We start from the raw sequence: 23,752 nt of genomic DNA, 5'->3' as shown, positions 1-23,752 counted from the left end.
ATCAGATTCTTTCATTCACAAGTAGAATAACACTAGGCGTCAAATCACTGCCTTTGTCCTCGACACATAAAGCTGACTATGTATAAATAAGTCTTGTTTCTTGCTTCCTGACATCATACTTGGCTGCCTACTTGGTTTCTGGCCACCCAGCGGTTTAAACACTTTTATTATTTTCCGCAGTATTACCACTGTTGTAGGGCATAATCTGAAAAACAGAAGAGACAGGAGACATCACGTTTGATGCAGACACATGACAAAAGGCTGGCGCGGAGCTTCCATGGAAAAAAGGGAATGTTCCCATACGCACGAAATTTTGTAAGACGCCATGACTCGTCGGTCGAGTACCAGATGTTGGCTGCTGAAAGAAAATGGGAGGAAATGACACATGAAAAAAAAGAATATACCTTCTTGGGGATTAGAGGGATACCAGAAACCTCTAAATTGACCAAAGTCTGACCCATTCCCGGCATGCCCTCAGCTTCGGGGTATTCGTCGCATGACCTCAAAAAAATCATCGGAAACCCTCAAGAATAAAAAAAAAAAACCACGATTCGGAATATCGTGCCGCAATTGTTCCGTATTGTTCGTCAGCAAAATGTCCACCGTGACCTCAGGAGACGTCGGTTTACGCAACCAGTGTCCCCTTGACCGTTTCAACCAGACACAAATCGGAAGAAGAAGAAGATTCACTTCCTTCATTTGAGTTTTATCTCTTTCGCAGCTTGTGTTTGGAAATGGAGATGGTAAATTGTGACATTCTGTATTTGTTAAGGTCGCCAAGGTCACAGCTAACTCATTTCTGTCATTTAACATTGTATTGAACCTGTAACTTTTCTCTTGTTCTAAATCCTTTGAATTGTTTCCATAAAATTGAAATAAATTGTGCGAAGATTTCGGATTGCACATTGATTAGAATACAGTCAGATATTATTCACAGATAAACAAGTCAATCATGTGAAGGGAAAATTGGTGCATGGTGCATGAATCAGCAACACTGATCCATGAGAGACTGGAGGAGTCATCTTTAACTTCTGGCGAGATGGATACATACGTCTCAAGCTCTTCGCCGACACACCCAGGCATGTTCCTGTGGCGTGAGGTGTGTGGTGAAAGCATAATCGCGCATGAATCATGAAGTGTTCTCATCCTTCGTCAAACCCGCCGCCAAAGCTTTCGTTCTTTGAACCTCTTGTCGAGGGATTTTCCACTTGTAAAACTAAATACCAGATCTTAAGTCATTGTTATCTGTGAATTTTCTTTTTTTGTAGTGTGGCTTCTGCGAACCTCTGTTCCTCGTGAGGATGAGAGACTTCCGATAACTCATGTGATACATTGCATCTTTCCTTCATGCTCAGTATTTTTTAATTTTTTTAAATAAAGCAGTAACAAAAATAAAAACGAATTCACATCTTCTTGGTGAGTAATGAGATGGCACTCTAGCGGCCTCTACTGGCCACACACCACGTGCATTTACGTGTACTTAATTGAGCTTAATGGAGAAAAACAATCAGGTGACGTCACTAGTGGGCAGATCTCCAGTCATAAAAAGGGTTTTCAAGCTCAAACCTGTTTTATGTAACCACACAGCTCTTTAATTGAAGCTCATTTCTTACGCAGAGTTTGTCTAATTTGTTTCTTCTTTTGAAAAATTTTCTGAAGAATTATGAATAAATAAGGAATTCACTGTCCCAAGTATTTATTGGATATTACACATATTGCAAGTTTGTTCGTTTTTTTTAGAAATAACAGCTCATCCATTTGGGATTCCCATAAAAAAAGTTGTCACTGGCTGCATTTCAGTAACTGACCAGGAGATGGCGACAACGTCACGCCCGATAGCTGAAGGGCAAATTTGACAATTGCTCTGCCAGTCTTTCTCGAGCGATCCACTTTCTGTGGTCCCCTAGAGCAACTGGTAAGTGTCCAAGAAGTCTGGAGTAAAGACCCCCTCAGGGGCCGACACGCTCAGGTCCAACCAGTCCATGCCGTGGAGGTCGGACCCCGTGTCCGCGCCGTCGCCCGGCTCTATCTCCATGGCGACCAAGGGTAAAGGAACCTCCTTGGCAGGCATGTGTGCCACCTGGACGCGGGGCGGAGGGCGAGACAGAACGGTGTTGACGGGCAGGAGGGTGACACTGGGCGTGATGGCCACTCGCTTGTTGGCGTCCGGAAGGTCGGTTTTGAGCGAGGGAGACATCTCTGTGCATTCACAAAGTGTGGACCTATCACACATGTTTTTGGAAAGTGATCTATTATGATAACATTTTCATTCCTACCTCCGCTTTCAATGAGAATGTCAAACAGGTCGTCCATCTCCTGGCTTGCTGCACACAAAGTCTACGGGAAACATTGCCATGACATTTTCATTGTGCTTTACAGTATTTGACGGAAACGCGAGAGGAATGGTTGTCACCTGAATAGGTGTCACACGCATGCGCGTGTGTTTCACAGCGTCTTCATAGCGAGGAGGCTCTCGGAGGAGCTTACATTTAAGTGGCGGCAGGAAGGCCACGGGATGGCCACAAGGCTGTTGGAGACAACCGAGATGATCTGCATGCTCGAGGTTCGTCTCTGTGTCCACTTCCTGTTTGACTTGCACGCGTTCCCCCTTGAGGGGAGACGGAGGACTGAGAGAAAGCGGCGAGGACTCTCCCAGCTGCTGAGTCCTCTTCTCCACCTCCAGCTGCAGCTTGAGCTCCTCCACAAGCTTCTGCTCACGTTCCAGCCTCCTCTTCAGCTCCTCGATCTGACGCTCCTTCTCGTGGAGACGCCGGTCCTTCTCGAAGGACCCGCTCTGCCCCGGAGGAAATGCCGCGGGACCATCCGCCCTGCTGTTGTCCTCCGGGCCCACGCCAGATGCTTTGGGGGAGAGCGGCGGGGTGCTTTCGGGAGCTTTCGTCTCCACGCCGCCGACACGTTCGTGATACAACTTTAGCCGCTCGATCAGATCCATCTTGGTGCCAGAGACGGGAAGCGAGCGAAGTTTGAGCTCCACTTTCAGCTCAGCCACCTGGAAGTGCATACAGAACAGCATTACAACTCGTCACTTTTACACTTGAGGCAATGGCAGTGGAAGACCAGTAGATGGCGCCAAATACATAAGATTCATAGTGTGTCGTCATTTTCATAGAAAAACAAGAACCGCACCTTCATTTCATCAACTTTGCTCGGCAACTGATAAGGCTTGCCGTTTTCGTTCTGGACCTTAGCTGAACAGCTGGTTTGGAAGTCGCTTGCTGAACTGTCAGAACGAGAGCGGAAAGGGAAAAGCGAGTGAGAGATTCATTCTTGCATTGTCACCGCTGTGGAGAGAGACGAGGGCGGTTATTTGAGACACATGGCAGCTGTTAGCACAAAAGAAAAGCGGCATATCAGAGAAAAATAAATAAATAAATAAATACAATTAAACACAAAAACAGATTACATATATACACAAAATTAAATTAAAATAAATAAATAGATAAATAAATAAAAACTAAGAAGTAGCTGTACCCAAAATCTAATAAAATGAGGATGATCATACTTGAGCGCCACCTGCTGGTGGCCAAAGTGCTGCTGGCTAAGGATCTGCAGCTGCAGAAAGTGCTGCTGCTGCTGCAGAATGCGCACATAAGCGGCGTCCACGCGGGCCGCCGGCGATGGCTTAAGCTCGTGTTTGTGGTGGTCCGGGGGAATGTACTGATGATACTTGAGCTTGCGTATCCTCGGCTTGGCCTCTCGGCTCTTTTTGCCGCGGCTTTTCTCGCCCGGCGGTTTTGGCGAGCTCTCCTGTGGAGTCAAACAAACACACACACACAGGACAGCAGATGAGAAATGAGACATTTGGATGAACGCCACTGGGGAAACAGTTGATGAAAATGTCTGGATGAAAAAAGAGGAAGTGGAAATGAGATCCTCATTGTTTTAACACCTGCAGGAAGAGAACGGCAGATGAGTGGTGAAAAACGGGACCTGCTGTACGACTTAAAGGTCAGAGGTCATTGATGTGCTTTTTTTTTTTTTTTTAGCTACTACTGTATTGTGGCAGCAGATATTTTGGACTCGAAGCCAGAACCTCAAAACTGTGAGGCAAACCTGTTGGCCACGCTTACATCAAGCTGCCCGAACTGTATTGACATTGTGTGTGTGTGTGTGTCTGTGAAAAGGTGAGGCTGACCTTTGTGAGCCCAGCACCGATTAGCTGAGATGAAGCTGCGGGTTGCTCGCCGGTGGAGGATAAATCAGATGAGGAATTACATGGCGAGGCCTCGGTCCGAGTCGGCGAGACCGAGTCGGCCCTCGGAGATGTTTGGCCGCAAGTGCGCGGCGATAAAGCCTTGGTGTTGTCCTCACTCAAAGTGTACACATTTGCTCTCTCGCTCGGGTCTGGACTATCACCTGTAGGACAAACATTGTAATTGCAATTATAATAATCAAATATTGTAATTGCAATGATAACAATCAGGACTCAGTGAAAATGTGTTGCGTTCCTTTAACATGCCAGATTTGATTTTCTTCTCGTGTTCTACCCATATTTTGCCTTACTGCTTATTTCTTCAGGCTTGCCTCTTCAATAACGTGAATTTGTTTTGGTTGCTTTTCTCAGAATCCAAACTCCCTTGAGGTTAAAGTAAAACAAAAAAATAACAATAAAGATAAGAAATGAGAACGAATGTTTGTGTGATTATTGTGTATTCTCGGAAGACCGTAAAATCATGTGTGAAAAATGTATTTTATACGGCAGGCCAAGAAAAGTCATCATTTTTGTTTTTACACTGACATCCTGTTGACGTTTGTAGCAGCACGGTTTTTTTTTTTCTTTCTCCAACGTCCACCTAAATTGTTGATGCCCATGCATGAATCTGAACAACTACCGTCATGATCGTTCTTCTCCACCAGCTCCATGGGTCCCGGCCTGCGGGCAATCTTCTGCTTGATATCGTCGGCCAGCAGCGCCCGCTTGAGCTCGAGCCGAGCGGCTTGAACAGAAGCGTCGGCCTCGCTCTCTGCGTGTGGAAGATGCCGTCAGTTCGTCTCTTTTATGAAAAGGAACCAAGAGAAGAGTCTTTGCGCACCTTGTCGAATTCTCATGTGCACCATCTCGGAGCGAGCGGGTCTGCGGCAAAGCTTGTCCTTCACTAAGTTCCCCGTCTGCCCAGAAAAAAAAAAAATTCAGGTTGGATGAATTACAAAACAGACTGATTAGTGACATCTAAACACAATCCAATTTTTTTTTACCCTCGATCTGTTCAGATTGCGAATCTGCTCGTGGAAGGCAGCAGGAGCTTTCAGAGCTGAAAAAAAATGGAATCTTTAAATGTGATGTTGAATGATTTTTTTTTTTCTTCAAGATGCTGAGCACACAGTCACCTTCATTGCGACCAATTTAATGGACGCATGAGGAAAGGAGGAAACCAAAACAGTCGGCCGCATAGCAACAGCACCATGAGGATGCTTTGGCGCTTACTGGATGGAGACTCGACCCAGGGGAGGTTTTGTTTGAGTCCAAAGGGGTGAGTGACCTCCCAAAGGCCCAGCCTGTGACTCATGAAGCTATGTTGGAGCCAGGGAGGAGCTCACTCCGTGTGGGGGGGACTTGGACTTCTTCGTCTCAGAGACGACATTGGTGGTAAAACATAAATAGACTCATTTCATATTACGCAATCTTTTCAGAATTTAAAATGTCTGATCAAATAAGGATCAACCCAGGGATTACATCACCCATCTTCATTAAAGTGTGCCGATACTTCACACCGATACCAAATGTGATCAGCGTTCACAAAGTCAAACGTTACTTTCGAAAATGGATTTTTTTTTTTTTTTTCATGAAGTGAAACGCCCGTACAGTTTTTCACGCGGGTACATTCTTTGTAATAAACACCCAAGGTTAATGAAGGGAAATTCACTTCCCGTATTCAGCCATAAGGGAAGTTGGGAGAAACCACACGGCGATGGCGTTGAACAAGACTCAAAGGCCAAAGTCAACAGTGAATAGAATCAAATCCAAACTGCACTATGAGCGCGTTAATGAGTAAAGCCGCAGTCAGACAGAACACCGGGGAGAGCGGCGTGAGTCACGTCTGCTCCGTAAGTTGATAAATGGATTCGTCAGGAAATGTGGATGCAAAAGTATTGGGACACCTGGCCAAGAGGAAATATGAAAATAAGAACTTGGTCTGGCATTTTTGCAGTCATAACAGCTTGCACGATGCTGGGAAAACTTATTACAAGATGTCAACGTGCCTGGTTTTTAGTTTTCATGTTCAGAACTCATACGAGCGAAACTTTTTGGACTTTGCCCAAACAAAAGTTGCTTTCGGGAAAAAATAAGGATGCTCTTGATTGACTGTCCAAATGCGTCTCATGGTTACTGATGGTCCTAACTTGAATGGCGCCCACACTTTGACTTTGCATCTGTTTTAAATGTCAAACCACTCATTTTGGTCATGTGATACGGCAGAAAAAAAAGGAAGCCCGCAAGCTAGCAAAAATTAGCAAGATTTTTTTTTTTTTTTACTTGAGAGCTTTTTTTCAAAAGGAGAAACAGTCAAATGATTAGACAGACACATAGCCTACAATTACAAAAAATTAAAACCAGAACCGGATTTAAGACGCCGACAACCCAAAATACGAACTGATTTAGTCGTATAAAAAATTACAAAAACTTTAGTAAAGTGTGCACCCAAGTAAAGAAGTTGAAGTTGTTGATGCGTGGATGGTCACCTCTGCATTGTCGCGACATTTGCAGAATGGCTCACAGGAAGTAAATACTCACCCCCCCCCCAACCCCCACCCACACACACCCACACACACAAGGCAGACCTGCACGGCTCTCCCGGGAAAAGCGTTGAACGGGCCCCTATGACTCAAGCGAGCAAAAATAAACCGGGCAGCTGTGAGAACAAGGCCTGGGAACGGTGACATGTCGGCTGCAATTTAAGGGAGGGGGGGGGGGGGACTCGCCGTTGGTTGTAGAATGACACAACTCGGGAAGGGTGCAAACAAGGCTCTCTGAATCTTAGCAGATCACTTGAAGGTGTTGCTGTTTTCTTCCAGACGAGCAAACAGAAGGAAATGCGTCCTTTAAGTGTTTACAGTCACTGTGACCTGGAAAGAATGCTCCAAGCAATAAAACATATGACCGTCTATCCGTAAATATAAGGGGACCACAATCCGAGCCCTGGGGAGCTCCTGAGAGTTTGCCCTGAACCCTGGCTGACCTCCCCGTCATGTCAAGCGCTTCAGAGGAAAAGCAGAGGTTGTTCTTGCGACGTCATCTCTTATCTCACGGTGAAGCTCCCGTTTTGATTCCCATTTGGTTTGATTCTTTGAGGAATAAAAAAATAACGTTTTTTCGTGGATGCCAACACAAAGATGTTGAGAAAGCGGGTGACGGTGAGTTATGTTGACTTTATTGGTTATAAATATCCAAAGATAGCTTTAGATGCACTTTAGGCCAAGATGGAGACTACTCAATCAGAGTCAGTTTGTGCGCAGCTAATTCACTTAAACAGTAATCCATCGATCTGACGTCGGACTTCGCTTTTTTTGGCACCTGAACTGCGGAACATTTTAGGCCAATTAGATTTAATTCCGCCAGCATGGTGCAATAGCGGTTTGAACGTCTGCAGTGGTTCTCAAACTTTTACACCAAGTACCACCTTAAAAAAACAACTCAACTCTCCCAAGCACAACCTCAAAAAATAATTTGTCCTCCAAGTATCACCATCATGACCAAAAAAAAATACAGAAGCGTAGAAAGACGAACTGTTTGTCAAAAACCAGACTGAGGTTCTTGTCCGAGTAAACCACGACAACATTCTTCACAGTTTGAACGTTAACGCCGCACTTTTAGGAAAATAATAAAATTCTACTGTAGCCCTTAACCTGATGATTCAAATAATCTGTATTGCATGTAAAAATCTCATAAATTGTATTTATATATATTTAAAAAAAAAAAGAATCATACTCAAGTTAAATACAACAGAATTGTATTCAGGCAGTGATTCTCTCACGTACCACTAGAGGGAGCCTGCATAGAAAGAGTAGCAATACAGCGACATTTTGGAAGTACAATTTTTTAGGTCTGGGTTCGACTCCCGTGTGGAAACGGAATTCCACTAACACTTACAATCCGGTAAAACGCACATTCTTGACACACATTCAGATGTTTGTCTTTTCTTCTGCCACAACAGTGACAGTGATGTCTACCATGCCAAGAATTTTAGCGTTGCCTTGTCACTTCCTGGTGTCTTACTGAGCCCCCCCCCCCCAAAAGGAACCATCATTCAATATCGTCCTCACAAATATTAACAAGTACTAAGTAGCAGGACTTACTTGATTTGAACTTGCCCGTGCAGATGGAGGGGGGCTCCACATGGAGGCAGGCCATCATGGAGGGTGCTGTGCTGGGGGGGCACCTCTGGAGTCCCATGGAGCGACACGGCAGGGTAGACCAGACTCAGCTCCGAGCCAAGGACAGCTAGGGTTGGCGGCTTCGAACCCCCTCCTCTGTGGCTCAGCTGAGAAAGTGTGTTGACAGTGTGTGTGAGTTAAAATCAGTAGGAGGGATCGGCGCTGCTCGTGTTAACCCTCTCAAGGCTGCTTGGCCAGACATAGTTTAGGACATAGTTAAACATGATGCGTGGTCAAATATACAAAAATGAAAACACTCCCAAGGAGCATGCAAGACTTTTGGATTTTTCATTATAGTTATTTCATTTTTACTTTTGCTTTACTGGATTTTTTGTTGTTGTTGAAAATGCTGCATTTTTAGTTTTGGATATCTTAGTTTTTCTAAGAGTATTTATTGAGTACAAATGTATTGCGTATAAAAGCTTTTTTTTTTTAAATTTACTTTACAAATATATTTTTTCAATTTTATTTGGCTCATTTTTGACTGCATTCACATAGCGAATTCAACTCACTCGCACTGTACTTTTTGTAATAGTGGACACTTCTCATGAGAAGTCTTGTTTTCTCTTGATGGAATCCTAAATAACAAAGACATGAGTAAACATTCTGAGCCCTCAGGGACGGGGAAGCTTATCTTCTAACTTGTCTTTATTAATTTATTTGCCCGCTAAGCATGTTTTATGATGAACTTCTTTCCCCCCTTCCGCTTTTTATCGCCATTACAAGTCGAGAAGTAAACCCAAACGGGTCAGTGTGGAGGTGGTATGCTAATGATAGCGCTAACAGGAAATGAGATAAAAAAAACTGACTAATTGAGGTGAGTTCCTCTAATTTGAGGGGAACCGAGATGGCTCTAGAGACACTTTCTCACTGCTTGCTACATTTATTTTTAGTTTTTTTTTTTAAATTGTGGTTTGAATTTGATGCTGCGATATGTGTGAACAGGCCTCCACATGCTGGGCCAGCGCTGAGAGCCAACTTGATAACAAATGACGTTTGCTTTCAGGAAACGTGCACGTCACGCAGCGGGGGCATCCGTCCAAGTCGAGGGGGATTAGCGGAAGTATGAGCAGTCCCTTTTTACATGAAATAATGGTTAACAACCTGAGCTCTGCGGGGGGGGATTAGGAATGTGGGAAAAACATGTCCTATTAATCAGCACGGGAAGCAAAACTCAATGAGTGCCATTATTTTACCTGTAGAAGCCCCCTTCCAAAAAAAAAAATCTGTTTTGCGTTTGCTCTCTTTGAACCACTGGCTTAAATTAAGTTTCCAGTTGACTAAATACAAAATAACGGAGAGAACAAAGCGATCAGTGACGTGACAGAATTTTAATTTGCAACTGCGACAAGTCATTGTGGAGCTTTTGATGATTACAACATGGATTATTGCCTCCATCTGCTGCACGCCAGTCCAGATGTTTTTGACTAAAGCGCGACTTTAATACAGTGAAAACACTCACAGACGCGCTGATTTTGTGGTTTCGCAACAAACGGAGATATTTACAACAGCCTCGACCAGTTTGCTGTTTCATCCATTCCAAACATGACATCAGATTTGGGAAGTTGAGCTCCACTCGCACGGCCAAGTGTTGTGAAGATGAATATTCTTGAAATATTAATATGTACGTAGGGGGGGAAGAAAACTAACCAAAGTAAAGTTAACCGCCCCACACACACTATTTGTATTTCTTGACTGAAATTTTCAAAATATGTGCTATATGCTCTAAGATGCCACAAGATGGCGCCACATCCCAGACTGATAAGGAAAGAAGTAATCAGTGTCAAGGAAATAGTTTAACGTGACGCATCTCAACTCTAACGTCAACATCTCAAAGTCTTTAAATAGACCTTTCATTTTAAAAATGTACAGTCAGAGTTAGTTTACGGTAAAATGTATTTGGTGGGGCGTCGTCAATACAAACAGCATTGTTTTGGTGAAGCAGCATGTGGCTCACTGTCCATTTTCCTAAGCCTTGTTCCAAACAACTTTCAACAACTGCATGTTTTTAGTCAGTAAGCAGCTGGTGTAGTCTGCAAATCATCTACTGCAGTATTTTTATTTTTTTTTTGAAGCTGCATTAAAAAGCTTTCGCGGCGCTACTGTCGGTTTTCCGATGGCGCCCGATGATTGGCACGTGGTAATCGCATACAGGTGCACCGTAATCAAAGAGTCAGGCTACGCAGCACTCACGTTAAGCTCACGGTTAAAATAAAAGCCAGACTGCCAAATTCCTTCTGCGGTTTGACTGTATTCATTCCAAGGTGGCTTCTTGAGAAGGTTAGGAAGATTCACAGGAGCATCAGCTTTGGCCTGGTCCAAAAGGTTTGTGAGGCTGATCCTTGTTGGCGAAATAAACGATTGATTATATGAGATTTGACTTTCTGGCTCCCTGATTGACGGGTCATGAAACCTGACGTACAATGTCTCCTTGCAGTTTATTTTTTTTTTATGCAGGTAGTAAAAAGTCTGGATCATGGTATTGGAAGCACCACAAAGCACCTGGATGGAGATAAGGAACCAAAAATGCTTGAGTAGAAACTTTTTTAACTCTCGGGGATGAGCACATAAATTATGATCAAAGTTAAGCTCTGTCTGTTTTTTTTTTTCTATTTTAATTATGGACCTTGGAGGTTCTATTGACTTCTACTGACAAAATATGGAATGTATACAAATGAGGCGAGGGGAGACATGTGTTTGAAAGAATTTGTAACAATTTCTTTGCACTCAACTCCCGTTGCATCTCATGTAAACCCGTGCGAATGGTGGGAAAGCCAGAAGAAAATCCCCGTGGGCCCTTCAGAGTTCTTTTGAAGCGGCAGTCCGTGCAGCTGCCCACTATTCATCTCAATACTACTAACAACTTTCAATGAGATAACATCACTTCACACTCTAAAAAATACACTGTTTTTCTATTGTCAAATGTTGTGAGGGGGGGCGAAAAAATTTGATTTACCAAAAGCGCAGTTCTGTAGTATAAACACAAACAGCAACTTGGAGTAGGAAAACAAGTTTCTCATAAAGCCAAGCGTCTTCATTTTTCTCTTCTTCAGTGAAGGCTTCCAGACATGAAAGTCAAATTGAGCGTGGTTGAAGTCATCTTCAAAAATTCATTTCCCAGATGTGCAAGTGCCAACGCAGAGCTGCTTTGACTGACAGAAGCTTGAGCATAACCTGAGCCACAGGTTCAAACACAGCTTTGGAAAAAAAATCAGAGCCAGCGTTGCCCTTGGGGGTTACATGACTAAACACTCACGTGTTACCAGGACAGGAAATTGTTGTATTCGACCAAGATTGGTTGGCAACTTTTTTTTTCTTCTACTTCTTCATTGTTAGTTTGCCTAATAACACGAGGCTAGTTTTCCTTATGAGCCACAACGAATATTTAACATTATTATATATTAGATTCAATATCAAGCAGTCGGCAAACAAAAACCACACAGCTAAAAATAGCCATTAGATAGGTCAGGGTTTAAAAAAATAAATAAATAAAACGATTATGGCGACACCAAAGAGTGGTTGACTATTTCACACTTGCCCAAAATTCCCAGATTTCAACAGACTGTAGCTTTCCCATAGCCCTAATTAACCCTCGAGTGGCCTTGACTCAACGTGGGCTCGCAAACAAACACAGATGAAAATAACCATATGTGCTTGCCGGCATGCCGCGACGAATACTGCTGTTGTTCGTGTTGCTGGGCAGAACTCGACGGGCAAAAAAAACAAGTAGTGGATCTACATTGATGACTTTCTAGACGACCAAGCAGTTTTAGACTTCACGTTAAAGGATATTATAATAGCCGTCATGTGCTTTTGCTGACTCAAGGGGAAGGTTTACATAAGGCCAGGAGGGGTTCTGGCGTGACATTAAATGTGTTCTGCAGTTTCTGAGGTTTAAAAAAAATATATAGAAATGACTGTTTCCAGGCCAGCACCCTAAGTGTCCATTTGAAATATATATTTTGCAAGCTCACAAATCTTAAAGGATAGATAATTATGGTGCAAAAAGCTGTTGGAGCGTATAATTAGGGGCTCTTTTTTTTCCTCAACCCATATTTCTATTCAGGCAGAGGAAAAAGATGTTATTAATGTTCGTTGGAAAACAGCATTAACTCAACAACGTTAATCCGGTGAGCTATAATCACAATATAAATAAATCGGAATGATCATGTCTCGCTTAAGATAAACTGACAGCTGAGAAAAAAGAAAAAAAAAAAACATTTTAAAATTTAGTTAAAAATGAAAAGCTTTAATTACTATAGGATATAAGTTTAACGGAGGGTTCTTGTCTCAGACCAATGTCTTTTCCATTTTAAACTAAAAGCTGTGAAAAAGCATGCAAGCATTCAAACTTTGCTGACTATTGACACATTTCTAGGATGTTTTGTGTGCTGGGGAGAAAGATAATTTGGTCCTTTGAAAAGCAGGAAATAATATAATTTTAGGACCCCTGGAGAGATGTTTTGAAGTCCCATGTGGGAACTATCTATTGCACTCCAAATTTCTCCTTAGAATCATAGACACAGAACATCTTTCAGGAGGATGCAGACTAGAAATGAAATATATCGAAAGGGCTCGTGCATAGCCACTTTTAATGGACTGTCATCGCTCTGCTGCCGACCCACTCCCTGAAGCAGCTATGGGAAAGCGTCAAAGTTCCCCCGATTACAGACATTTCCTTCCTGCGCCATACGCAACCATGCCAGGAATGGCTGTAGTATTTACTCAGGCCCAAAGTGAGTGGAGCCCAGATCCCACACCCACATGGCATTTGCATCACGGCGTGCAAAGGCCACAAGCTATCCTTATGGGAGCATTCCCTCCCTGTCCACACATAGACAAAAAAACAAAACAAGATTCGACTTCAGTTTGGTCGGGATTCTTTGGGATGACTCAAACAGATTATGTCATATGAATTAGGGGGACCGTGGGACCCCTACGATCCATATATTTCTCTTCAATTAAGAAAATATATATCAATCGTGGAGCCGAGAGTATAAACTCCCTAAAGTTTGTATCTCCCTGAGCAAAAAATAACTTAGACATTGTTTGTATCTTTCATTCAATAACGATAAATTACAGTTTGTCTCCAGAACCGATTATTTCATTGGAAACACTCAAGGTCTGAAAACATGATGGCTTACTTTGCATCCAATTGTTTTAAAAAGGCTCAATATGATGTTGACAACACTAATATATCACTGTGCCGCAAAATAACTAAAAACATGACCAATATGAGACAAACAGAAGAATCTGAAGAACTTCTAATGTGGCTTGCAATATGTAAACAAAAAAGGCTACATAGTTCTAACCCTGAATATTTATTTTGGGAGCTGTGGGCGGCAATAAAAGACGTGGTCAAGCTAAAATATAACAACGCATCCCACCGGGAGCGATAAAATAGCTGTCTGAGAAAATAGTTGCTCAGTTTGCTTTTCAAAACTCTCACCTAATATAACAGAACTAGTGCAGACTAGTGCTGCCCTCTACTGTGAAATACTGTTTTTGCATCTTCGGGCCACTGCACTAACTTTCCTATATTCAAATGGTTCCAAAAAAAAAAAAGTTCTCGTGATAAAAAAAAAAATGGGCTGACCACTTAGTTTGAAATGCTTGACACATGTGGAAGGAGTCAGCAAAATTTGTAAAACTGCTAGTCAGCATTGGCGCGCCAAAGACAGAAGGCTGCATTGACAATTTTGAGAACCCGAGCCCATCTATTCCTTTGTTATGGGAATATGTGTCATAAAATTATATCTGAGTCCATGTCTTCTTATATTACCTTTTCTCCATCCCACGTATAAAACAATCTTTTCATGAAGCCATCAGAGCGAGATAATTCGATTTTACCAGGCAATTATCAAATGTGACATTATCAAGATGTTCTTAAATCTCTAAGCGCGTTATTACAATAGGCCAGAATAAGGTGCGCCTCCATTAAAATTCATTTATGCTATACTTGTGCAAAAGGCCTGGACATGAAAGTTGATACTAGATTGAATTATACGGAAACATTTGCATTCATCTAACGTCTGCCTCCATACAGGCAGTAATGCTAAATTTTGATACCCCCCAAAATATATATTGTAGATTAAATGAGCCTTATATAAAATATTTAATGTACAAGGTTGCTCAGGTGTCATTATTACACATTTTTAAAAAATCCGTGTTCAAATGTAGATTTTTTTTTTTTAACTTGGTTCTATCATTGCCACTGTGAGATGTATATTTTTTTTGCTCTCTCAAGAAATGGAATGTGTTTTCCATTTCTCATTTCCAGTGCATATATGTGCGTGTGTGTAGTCATCATAAGCTCCCTATTGGAAATATCATTAATTTTAATCAAAATGTATTTATAAGGCTGCACATGAATCTGCAGGTTTTTCCGATTCCATTTGGAGCTGATGATGAGAACACCTGCGACTTCCCCAGAACTCCCATTTAGCTGGGGGGTTCTGTAGGGTGCTAGTGACATTGAACTTTTCCACTGTACTCACCACTAGAAAGAAAATACTTACACTTCGGGATTTGGGAATAAACATTGTGGATATTCTGTATCTAAAAAAAGCTGTAGATTTTTTCGAATTTTTTTTTGGGGCACATTAACATTATTTCTCACGTGCCATGTTTTGGGCACAAAAACTGCTAGTTTTATTTTTCACATTGTGACCTCCAGACGAAAAGCTCTCAACATATTTAAAGGTATTTTATCTTTTTGTTTTTAATTAGGGATGCAGCCTACTGTTTTTGAAATATCGACCAACAAATATGTCCCAGATTATTATATAATTTAAGAAGTGAAATAAAAGATGTTATGAAGATGTCTGGCCAGCAAATCCACGTGACCTTTCAAAGCCCACCGGGGCCCTACCTGTCCGAGACGTCCGTCTCATCGTAATGATGCTCAGCTGCGATAGCAGATCACGGAGGATCAAGCCCGCCTCGCTTCTCGCGGTCATCGCGGCTGATTCTTCTGTTACCATGACGACGTTTCCCCTGCACTCTACCGCCTCTTTGATTGCGTGCCCGCTGAAGAGGAAGACAAAAGGGAAAAATGTCAGCGCGTGTAGCGTTGCCGGCGAACGCTTTGCAATCATTTGTCCGCAAATTATGCCACTGGCACTTTTCTTCTATCTGTGCTCATCTTTGGACGTCATCCAAGGGGGCCATATAATGGAAAATTGACTTTTTAATGACTTGAATACAAACAGTTAGGACTCAAAAATGTGAGATGAACAACTGAGGAAAACTTTTGTGATTTCTTAAGTTTCATATCAAGTCTTAAATGTAGAGCTATTTTTTTTTTTGCAGATTATTATTAGTTTATAGCTGCAGTTTTTTTTTTTACCAAATTAGCATTAGCTCGTCTGTCACATATTTGAATATTTGTGACATTATTATATTATGATTTATTTTATATTTGATATTATTTTGTGATTTGTGAATATTTGCCTCGGACACGAGGCGTACGTTTGGCACATGGATCTGCTTCGGGAATTGCCAACATATCTGGAAACTGAGTGATGAAGGGCTGAGGGTTGAGAAACGACAATGAATAGAACACTCAATAGACCTTACTTTGTCACAACACCCTAACTCTGTCCCGAGTTGTCATGGTAACAAAAACTGAATTCAGTATTGCACAGTGTGGCAAAAAAAGTATGCTTTATCCTTGCATCAAATACGTTGATGTAAAAATGCCAGACATGATTGATACACCCGCAAAAAAAAAAGCTCTTTTAGTAATCAACAGCAAACAAAAACAAGAAGTAGCATGTTATGTAAGTACTAAGTAGCTTGTTTAACTCAACAGCTCTCCAAAAAGCAACCCGGAAACCCATTGAAGGTAAAATAATGGAACATGATGCGGCGCAATGGACAGTGACATTTAAAATGGGGAAGTGTCAGCATGCTAACGGTGTAACCAGACAGGAAGTCCATCCATCGTTTAGATATTTTATATATCTGTCTGAAAACACGTGCGATTATTTAGAGAGCGGATGTGCCCATTATGACCCTATTCTGTAAATTAACGCTTTTGAAGACCTGCTTCCTGTCAACCTTTTTCCCTGCGCTGATATTAAAAGCTTTCAAAGAATAGATAAATATAGCGGTCCAAATGAGCAGAGTTAGATTAGCTTTGAACGAAAACAGACTTCATCTGAGATCACAGAAAGTTATGAATATTCCGCACGTCGACGGCATCAAAGTCTTTCGGAGCGTGTCACGCAGATGTTGAACGTTGTCTATACGGCCTTCATTTACTCCACCGTTGTGGACTGTAAAAATTAAAAGATGTTATTTATTCAATGGTAAGTCATTACATGAAAATTCCCACACATTTAATTACGCTCTCTCTGTGTTGTAGCACTCTGGTCGACCCACCTGATCCCGCGCCAACGCCTGTCGCACATTTCACGCAGTTGTCATGCTCTCACTGCATTTTAGTAGAACATTGTACCAAAAAAAAGCACTTTAAAGGGTGTGATGTAACCCAAATTAAGATATTAGTTGGAGCACATTGTGATTCACAAGGAGCTAAGACATCATATTGTATATTTTAAACAAAAAGTTGAATTAATTTCCCTAAGTTAGCATGTTAGCTAGCGACTGTAGATGGAAGCTTTGCAAAATTCAGCTAATTTGTTTTGGAAAGTTGTCTTCATGATGCCACCCTCATTATCAACTACTAAAATATCTTGATGGATGCAATTGAGGCGTAAATATGACGAGGACGTTTCCGATTCATGTAACAAAGCTGTCCCCGCGTGAGCGACGCTGACACGGCTTAGCTAGTTCAAGGCTAAGATGTCTGTTATTTGACCAGGTGGGCATTTCGCAGTCGGGAGCGAGCTGTTCGTACTTGAAAGCAACTCTAAAAGTTTCCTCCTTCGGGAAGTCAAACTATTTATAGAAGACGTAGCGAGATGAAACAAGCCAAAAGTCCCCCGGTGGCCAATTGTAAATAAAAGTAACCTCCCACCGCCAAGATGATTCAACATCAAAAAACACAAAAAAAACCAAAAAAGCCATTTCTCAAGTGGCAGATGGCAGGCATAATTTCTCCAATCAGAAAAAAAAAAAAAGTTATCTAAAAATAAAACGCTGACTAGTTGCGGTTCTTTTTCAGAAGCACAATCACCGTTGAAGGATGTCACATGGTGTCAATATGGTTACTAGTTTGTTCACTAATTTGAAGTGACCTTCCATTGCACCTTTTTCCCTTGCGAGAAGTCTGAAATGTACGTTACAGAATGCTGTTTGTATAAAAAAAATGAGATACAACTTCCATTCTTCATCTTGTAAATGGAAATGCTGTTAATTTGTTCCAGCCCCTTAAAATAAGCATTTTGAAAGCCCGCTCTCTCTCTCCGTTTCTCTCGCTCTCTCACACACACACAGAGACCACCTCTCTCTTCTGCGTCTTCCATCACCCAACTTGTTTTGTCTGCTGCCACTCAGTGCTGGAGAGAGGCAGCCTGAAAGAGGCTGACGACCTCCAGCACGGCGCATTTTTTCATCCCGTCTTGTCACTCGAGAGCTGGAACTACCAGATTGCATCGCATAGACGGACGGGGTAGTGCTTTGGCGCATGGCAAGTTGCACCCAAAGCACTTTTACGCACGGCTCTCAGCGCAGAGGATGTGAGCGTGGAGGGGAACGAAAAACAAAGTGAGGCAAGATGCGCGGCGCTGAGCTGCTGTTCGCTTACGTCCTGGCCAAAGTGAGCGTGCGGCATGTGGAAGGCCAGGTGGAGCGCGCGTCGGACGAGTTGGTGCTGGTGAGCGCATACAACGAGTCGGCGGAGTCCACGACGAACGGCGTGACGGAGAGCCCGCACACGGAGGACAAATGTCGCGGCTACTACGACGTGATGGGCCAATGGGACCCGCCGTTTGTGTGTCAGACGGGGGACTACCTGTACTGTTGCGGCACGTGCGGCTTCAGGTTCTGCTGCGCCTTCCGCAGTTCCCGACTGGACCAGACCACCTGTAAGAACTACGACACGCCGCCGTGGATGATGACAGGCAGGCCGCCGTCCAAAGTGGACGTGGTGCAGGACTCAACCAAGGACAAGACCAACATGATCGTGTATGTCGTCTGCGGGCTGGTGGCCATCGTGGCGCTGATTGGCATCTTCACCAAGCTCGGGCTGGAGAAGACACAGCGACCGAACCAAGAAAACAGGTCACAGTAGGACTTTTTATACAACTTTTAAAATGATACTTTGCTTTTCCAGTATTACCATAATGGCCCAAAAATAATTTTGCAGCATAGTAGGCTGGGAAGTGCATGCCAAAGCAACAGGTGGCGCTATAGTCGAGAGCAAAGTAATTTCCAGTCATCTTGAAATCATGATTGCGCCTAAAAATTCAACAACTACTGCATTTAATGTATTTGGGTATTTATATCGTCTTTGCAGAACTTTGGCACATGTGACCCGTCATCCCGCCTCTGAACATACAGACGAGATGACCCTGGGGCTGCACTATGAGAACATGCAGACAAGAGTTGCAATAAACAGTCTCCGTAAGTGTTATTGACAACAAATTTCAAAATAGTTTTGACATTGGATAAATATTTCATTACTAAAAAAATCTGACTGCCCTATCTATAGCACCCAGAAGTGTGTTGTAGTACCAATACTGACCTGTGAGAGGAAGCATGGTGCCACAAGGAATCTGATTTGCGGAAAAGACAGAACAAGAAGAAGTAGTAACAGCACAAACTTCAGATCGCTTTATAATCACTGCCATTCCATTTAACATCACGAGTCGAATTTGTCTTGACATTCACGAGAATTTATCTCGAACTGACTATTTTTCTGAGTAGATCAAAGAGTAAAAATTAGTTAATTTACCCTAAACCTTAGGACAATTGCTCAGGATAATCTGTAGAGACAATTTATAAAGATTAGACGAGCCGATCTAAAATTTCCCACACGTTTGATTGTTTGTCGCCAAAAAGCCGTTGAAGGTGAGCAGCGCAGCCTAATTATACAGACAACAGCTGTTGTTCCCATGACGACAGTCTTAGCGAGTTTCTTAAGGGTGAATCGATATTTTTGTCTCATGGTTCTGTCAGTTTCGGTTCCACAACAGGCATGTAGCGTTGGCAGTCTCGAGTATGCCACACAATCAAACGGTGCGGTGTCGCTCACATTTCAAAGATTCCGTTCAAACGGGTAATAAGGCCTGTGCATGGCAGTAGATGACACAATATGACTTTGGCCCACTTTTACTTTAATTGTATGAAAGTAAAGCAGGTCAACAAGTGGAGACATTTGCCTGACAAAGCAATGTTGTGTTGTGTCAAACCACAACGACCTGGCCTGGGATTGCCCTAAAGTCGGCGCTTTGATCACAATCGCCTCTGGCATGTCGGATTGGAGGTCAGATGTACTGGAGCTCGAAAACTTGGAGGGAATTGACTTCACACAGATCGGAAAAGAACTAAGTCTTGAGGCCTTGAGCTGATCACAAATGAGTTGAGTGAAACAAAAACTCAAGAGCAAAACGACATGGAATTTAATAGTTTTTCCTTGGACTCCCTTTTTGGATTGGTTAACACTTAACTGATTTTACCGAGGAATTGGTCGTCAAAGCCGTCTTGTGCATCATAAGGCGAGACGGAGTTTGCGATTTGAGACTTCTTGCGCATTAATTAGCACAGTAATAAAGTCTCTTGCTGACCAGTGGGGAATAAGAGCCTCATTAACCTCATTCTGGATTAATGATCTGTTTTTCCACAGAAATCCAAGAGCAAAGGAAAGGCCGACTCAAGTTGGTAAACCTCTAAAAATGGCGATGACAATGACGGAAAGAACCTTATATGAATTAACAAACTAGTGATGTAGACTTGATTCATTTTTTGTCCAGATAATTCAAATGCAATAGCCCCTATAATTGCTCTAAGTTTCCCGCTCTAATCTAATGGCGACTTTCCGAACATCTGTTAGGGCTGTCGTGCCAGGCCACGACGGAGGGTTTATTTGCTGCACAGCCATTAATTACGCAGATGTCTCGTGTAGGATTGGGAGAGCAGCCATGATTCTCCAGCTGCATGTACAGAAAGGCTCACAAGTGTATTCCGCAAACAATATAGAAAAAGTTATTCCGCTGAGCTGACGTCTTACAACTCCTTCACTGCAATATAAGTTATGAGAAAAAGTTAACAATCGTTGCTAGTTTACAACTTCTTTCTTACATACTTTCAATATTTGTATTTCTGGTAACATGCATGCACCATGCTGCCCCTCACTGGTCAATAATGGTACTACAACAGCTTGTTTTAGCTGAGAAGATTGGCAGTTGTTGGTAGGGATAGAATTAAATGGTTACCTCGAGTACACGGAGCGCTAAAGCACAAGTATTGCATTTCAAATATTGCATCTTTGTTTTTATATTTCAGACAGCCCCCAGATGAACAACACGACGACGCCTGCGTCGCCTCTGCTCATTGAGCCCTACGCACTGCTGGAGCAGATCAGCAGCCCTTATGTACCGCAGACGTCAATCAAGGACCTCAACAAGTATGCCACCCTCAAGGCTGTTGGTAAGAATAGAAGCAACATCTTTTCACGCTAATTAAAATAGTTCCAGACAACTATCGCAAAAAAAAAATTGTCAATCACAGTTTCTTTACACTTGGTTGTTTTTTTTAGGATTCTAGAACTCTCCCTTCTTTAACATTGAATCAATAGGCAGACAAGGCCCGAAGAGAGAGGAAGCAAAATGTATTTATAGGATGTGTTTGTCGATCGTCTCAAGTGATCATTTTGGAACTGCTCCGACGTACGCCGGCAGTTGAAACAAGACACAATTGCCGAAACCTTAAAGGGAGCCCAAAAATAGACGCACTTTCCCAGGAGGCGCTAAAAAAAGGATGTTCAAAACATGTCGGACACTAAACGTCAATATCGATAAGCATCCGGCAGCGTGCCTTTTTGAACAATCTCTCTCGGGGACCGGTTTGGACCACGCAGCTGAAGCTCCTCCGACTCCACGGAAGTGCGTCTCAAGCAAACAGATAATTAGGGACGATCAAAAATAGAGCAGATCTTAGCTAATGAGATTGAGGACAGGAGGCAATCAAGAAAACCCGGACCGGATTAGGTTACTGGAAAAAAATCTTGTCCAAATATTTGAAGACCCCTTGGTTAATGCTTCTTGCTTTTGTCGAAATGTCAGCAGAAAAAGCGAACGACAGCTTCTACATCAACCGCCGCCAAGTGCTGAGCGGAATAACAGCGAAGGGCGGCCTTCCAATGGAACACGTGGAAACGGAGCCGGAACCCAGAAACCCCTACAGCCCGCCCAGACAGATGTCGAGCAACCATAGCGGACGCAAACACAAATACCCGAGAAGCCACAGCAGCTCCCAGTCGCTGTCCTTCGGTTCTTTTTCCAGCCCGGCCACGCCGAGACCTTGGGAGAGCAACGACACGCTGGGGCTGAAGCGGTGCTACGGCCCGACTAAACTTTGCATCACCGGGAGGGAACTTCAGAACGTTCCCTTCATGCCGCCACAGCCCTATTTGGTCACCAACAGCAAGACGGAGGTGACAGTATGAAGAACAGCGAGTGCTCATGTAAAACATGACTGTGGACTGTTCGACATAAAATCATTTGAGACAAATGAGTGTTAACGAACAATAATACCAAAATCACAAATCCGAATTAAATTATACACATTGAAACTGCGCACCATTTTACTTATTATATTATTTATTTATCTTATTCCTGCCAAAATAAACTGCGTCACCCTCAAGCCACCACTAAAATGTAATGTTTCATAAATTCCCCAAAAATAATTAAAAAATGTCTCAGACTGTTATGTTTATTACATCATAAGCACATATACAGTATCTAAAATCACACTTGTTTTTTTTTCCCCATACTCAACTTGTGAAATTAACACTTAATTAAATGTGTTTGCCTATTTCAAGACTGAGAACATATTTTCCATTTCAACCAGTCACAATGCTATTAAATGTAGTGAGTACATATTGTTACATTCTGTGGTTAATTGTCGTTTTCATATCAGGAATGAACATTACACGTATTTGATACACTATTTGTACTCGCTAGTTCTAATGAATGCCTTTATCAAGGCAAGATTGATATTTTACAAGAATAAAGAAAATGTCTATTATGGTTACGAGACTATTCGAGATTTTAGCTACTCGACCTTTAATGGTACAAACTGGAAAATTGATCAAAACAAGCTTTTTAGGTTGGTAGTTGAGCCAAACATTTGAAATATTTTAAAAGGATTTTTGGGTAATAGGTCAGTTGACTAATTTGCAATAACAACATAAAATGGAAACACAGTCCAAATTATTTGAATTTTTGGTGGATTGTCCAAATAAAAGGAAAATATTTTTAATTGTGTTGCAGCAGTACAAAAAAATGGCATGATTTTGTTTTGTGTGGCTATTAAAATATTTTTTAATAACAGACTGTGCCGTTTCATGAATCGGATTTCACATTTGTTAGTCTACGTTCAAGACGGCCAAACATCAGTTTTCTGCAAAACATAATTGAATTAATACTTGATTAATGATGTATTGGCGCTCCCTTGTTGGCTCTCAGTCCAAAATCATTTACAGTCTAAAGAAGTGAAAACAAAATCCTCCTCTCGCATTAAAAGTTATATTTATGGAATAACATCCCACACATGAATCCAGCTGATATTTATTATACATGTTGCCCGGTTCCGGTTTGTGGGGAGTTGTTAGTGGAGCCTCCGCCATGTAACGTTAGCTGTCCGCTGGGAATTTTAAGCCGCCGAGTTCAAGGGTAGACTGAGGGGAAAGTCAAGTTGTCTGGGAAGATGGAAGGAAGGAATCCTTAACTGTTTGTTTATTCACAGACTGACATCTTGCCAGGATGGCAAGCTGAGAATATCCTAAAATAGTTTTAAGATTTATGCTGTTATTGTATCGGCTGACACCTTTGTAATGGGATGAATGAGTCAGACAACAAAACACAATCCTGAAAATATTTTGCGACGGGTTATGTTGATACGAGACGTCTGCTTATCTTACCAGTGTTTTTCCCAAATGAAACGACGTGCAGTTAATTTATTTTTTTTATTGACCTACACTTCTGTCTATATTTGGAACAGCAGCCCTGGGCTACTGACTGTTAACACTCATCATAATATTCTCATCGTCTCCCCGACGACACACTTTTACCTGCTTATTTGTAACTTGGTGCAAATGGGTCATCTCAGCTAGTTTGTGACCGCTAAAAAAAAATTTTGTTCACCAATTTACCAATGCATGGCAGTGTTGTTCTGTTTCCGTTGATATGTTTTGAAATTTAACAACCGAGGGAGATTTCGCAATTGCGTT

At 42.2% G+C, this 23,752-nt stretch overlaps 2 protein-coding genes across 2 annotated transcripts; one reads left to right on the top strand and one right to left on the bottom strand.

Annotated features, from left to right (window-relative positions):
- Positions 1–1,679: 1,679 nt before the first annotated feature.
- On the bottom strand, positions 1,680–15,285 carry mrtfbb (myocardin related transcription factor Bb). Its single transcript, XM_061302596.1, has 11 exons — positions 15,266–15,285; positions 8,317–8,501; positions 5,218–5,273; positions 5,055–5,130; positions 4,854–4,985; positions 4,157–4,377; positions 3,524–3,768; positions 3,148–3,241; positions 2,414–3,010; positions 2,277–2,337; positions 1,680–2,199 (listed from the first exon to the last, which is right to left on the bottom strand). Exons 2-11 carry the CDS (start codon positions 8,411–8,413, stop codon positions 1,904–1,906), a joined length of 1,875 nt encoding a protein of 624 aa, XP_061158580.1. The 5' UTR covers positions 8,414–8,501; positions 15,266–15,285; the 3' UTR covers positions 1,680–1,903.
- Positions 15,286–17,675: 2,390 nt separating this feature from the next.
- Positions 17,676–22,851, top strand: shisa9b (shisa family member 9b). Its single transcript, XM_061302651.1, has 4 exons — positions 17,676–18,582; positions 18,818–18,924; positions 20,806–20,949; positions 21,585–22,851. The coding sequence occupies exons 1-4, from the start codon at positions 18,077–18,079 to the stop codon at positions 21,965–21,967; spliced, it is 1,140 nt and encodes a 379-aa protein (XP_061158635.1). The 5' UTR covers positions 17,676–18,076; the 3' UTR covers positions 21,968–22,851.
- The last annotated feature ends 901 nt before the right edge of the window (positions 22,852–23,752 follow it).

Source organism: Syngnathus typhle, linkage group LG17 (genome assembly GCF_033458585.1).
Source record: "Syngnathus typhle isolate RoL2023-S1 ecotype Sweden linkage group LG17, RoL_Styp_1.0, whole genome shotgun sequence".
Taxonomy (NCBI): Eukaryota; Metazoa; Chordata; class Actinopteri; order Syngnathiformes; family Syngnathidae; genus Syngnathus; species Syngnathus typhle.
Note: the sequence above shows the minus strand (reverse complement) of the source record. Positions and strands in the feature narration are given on the sequence as shown.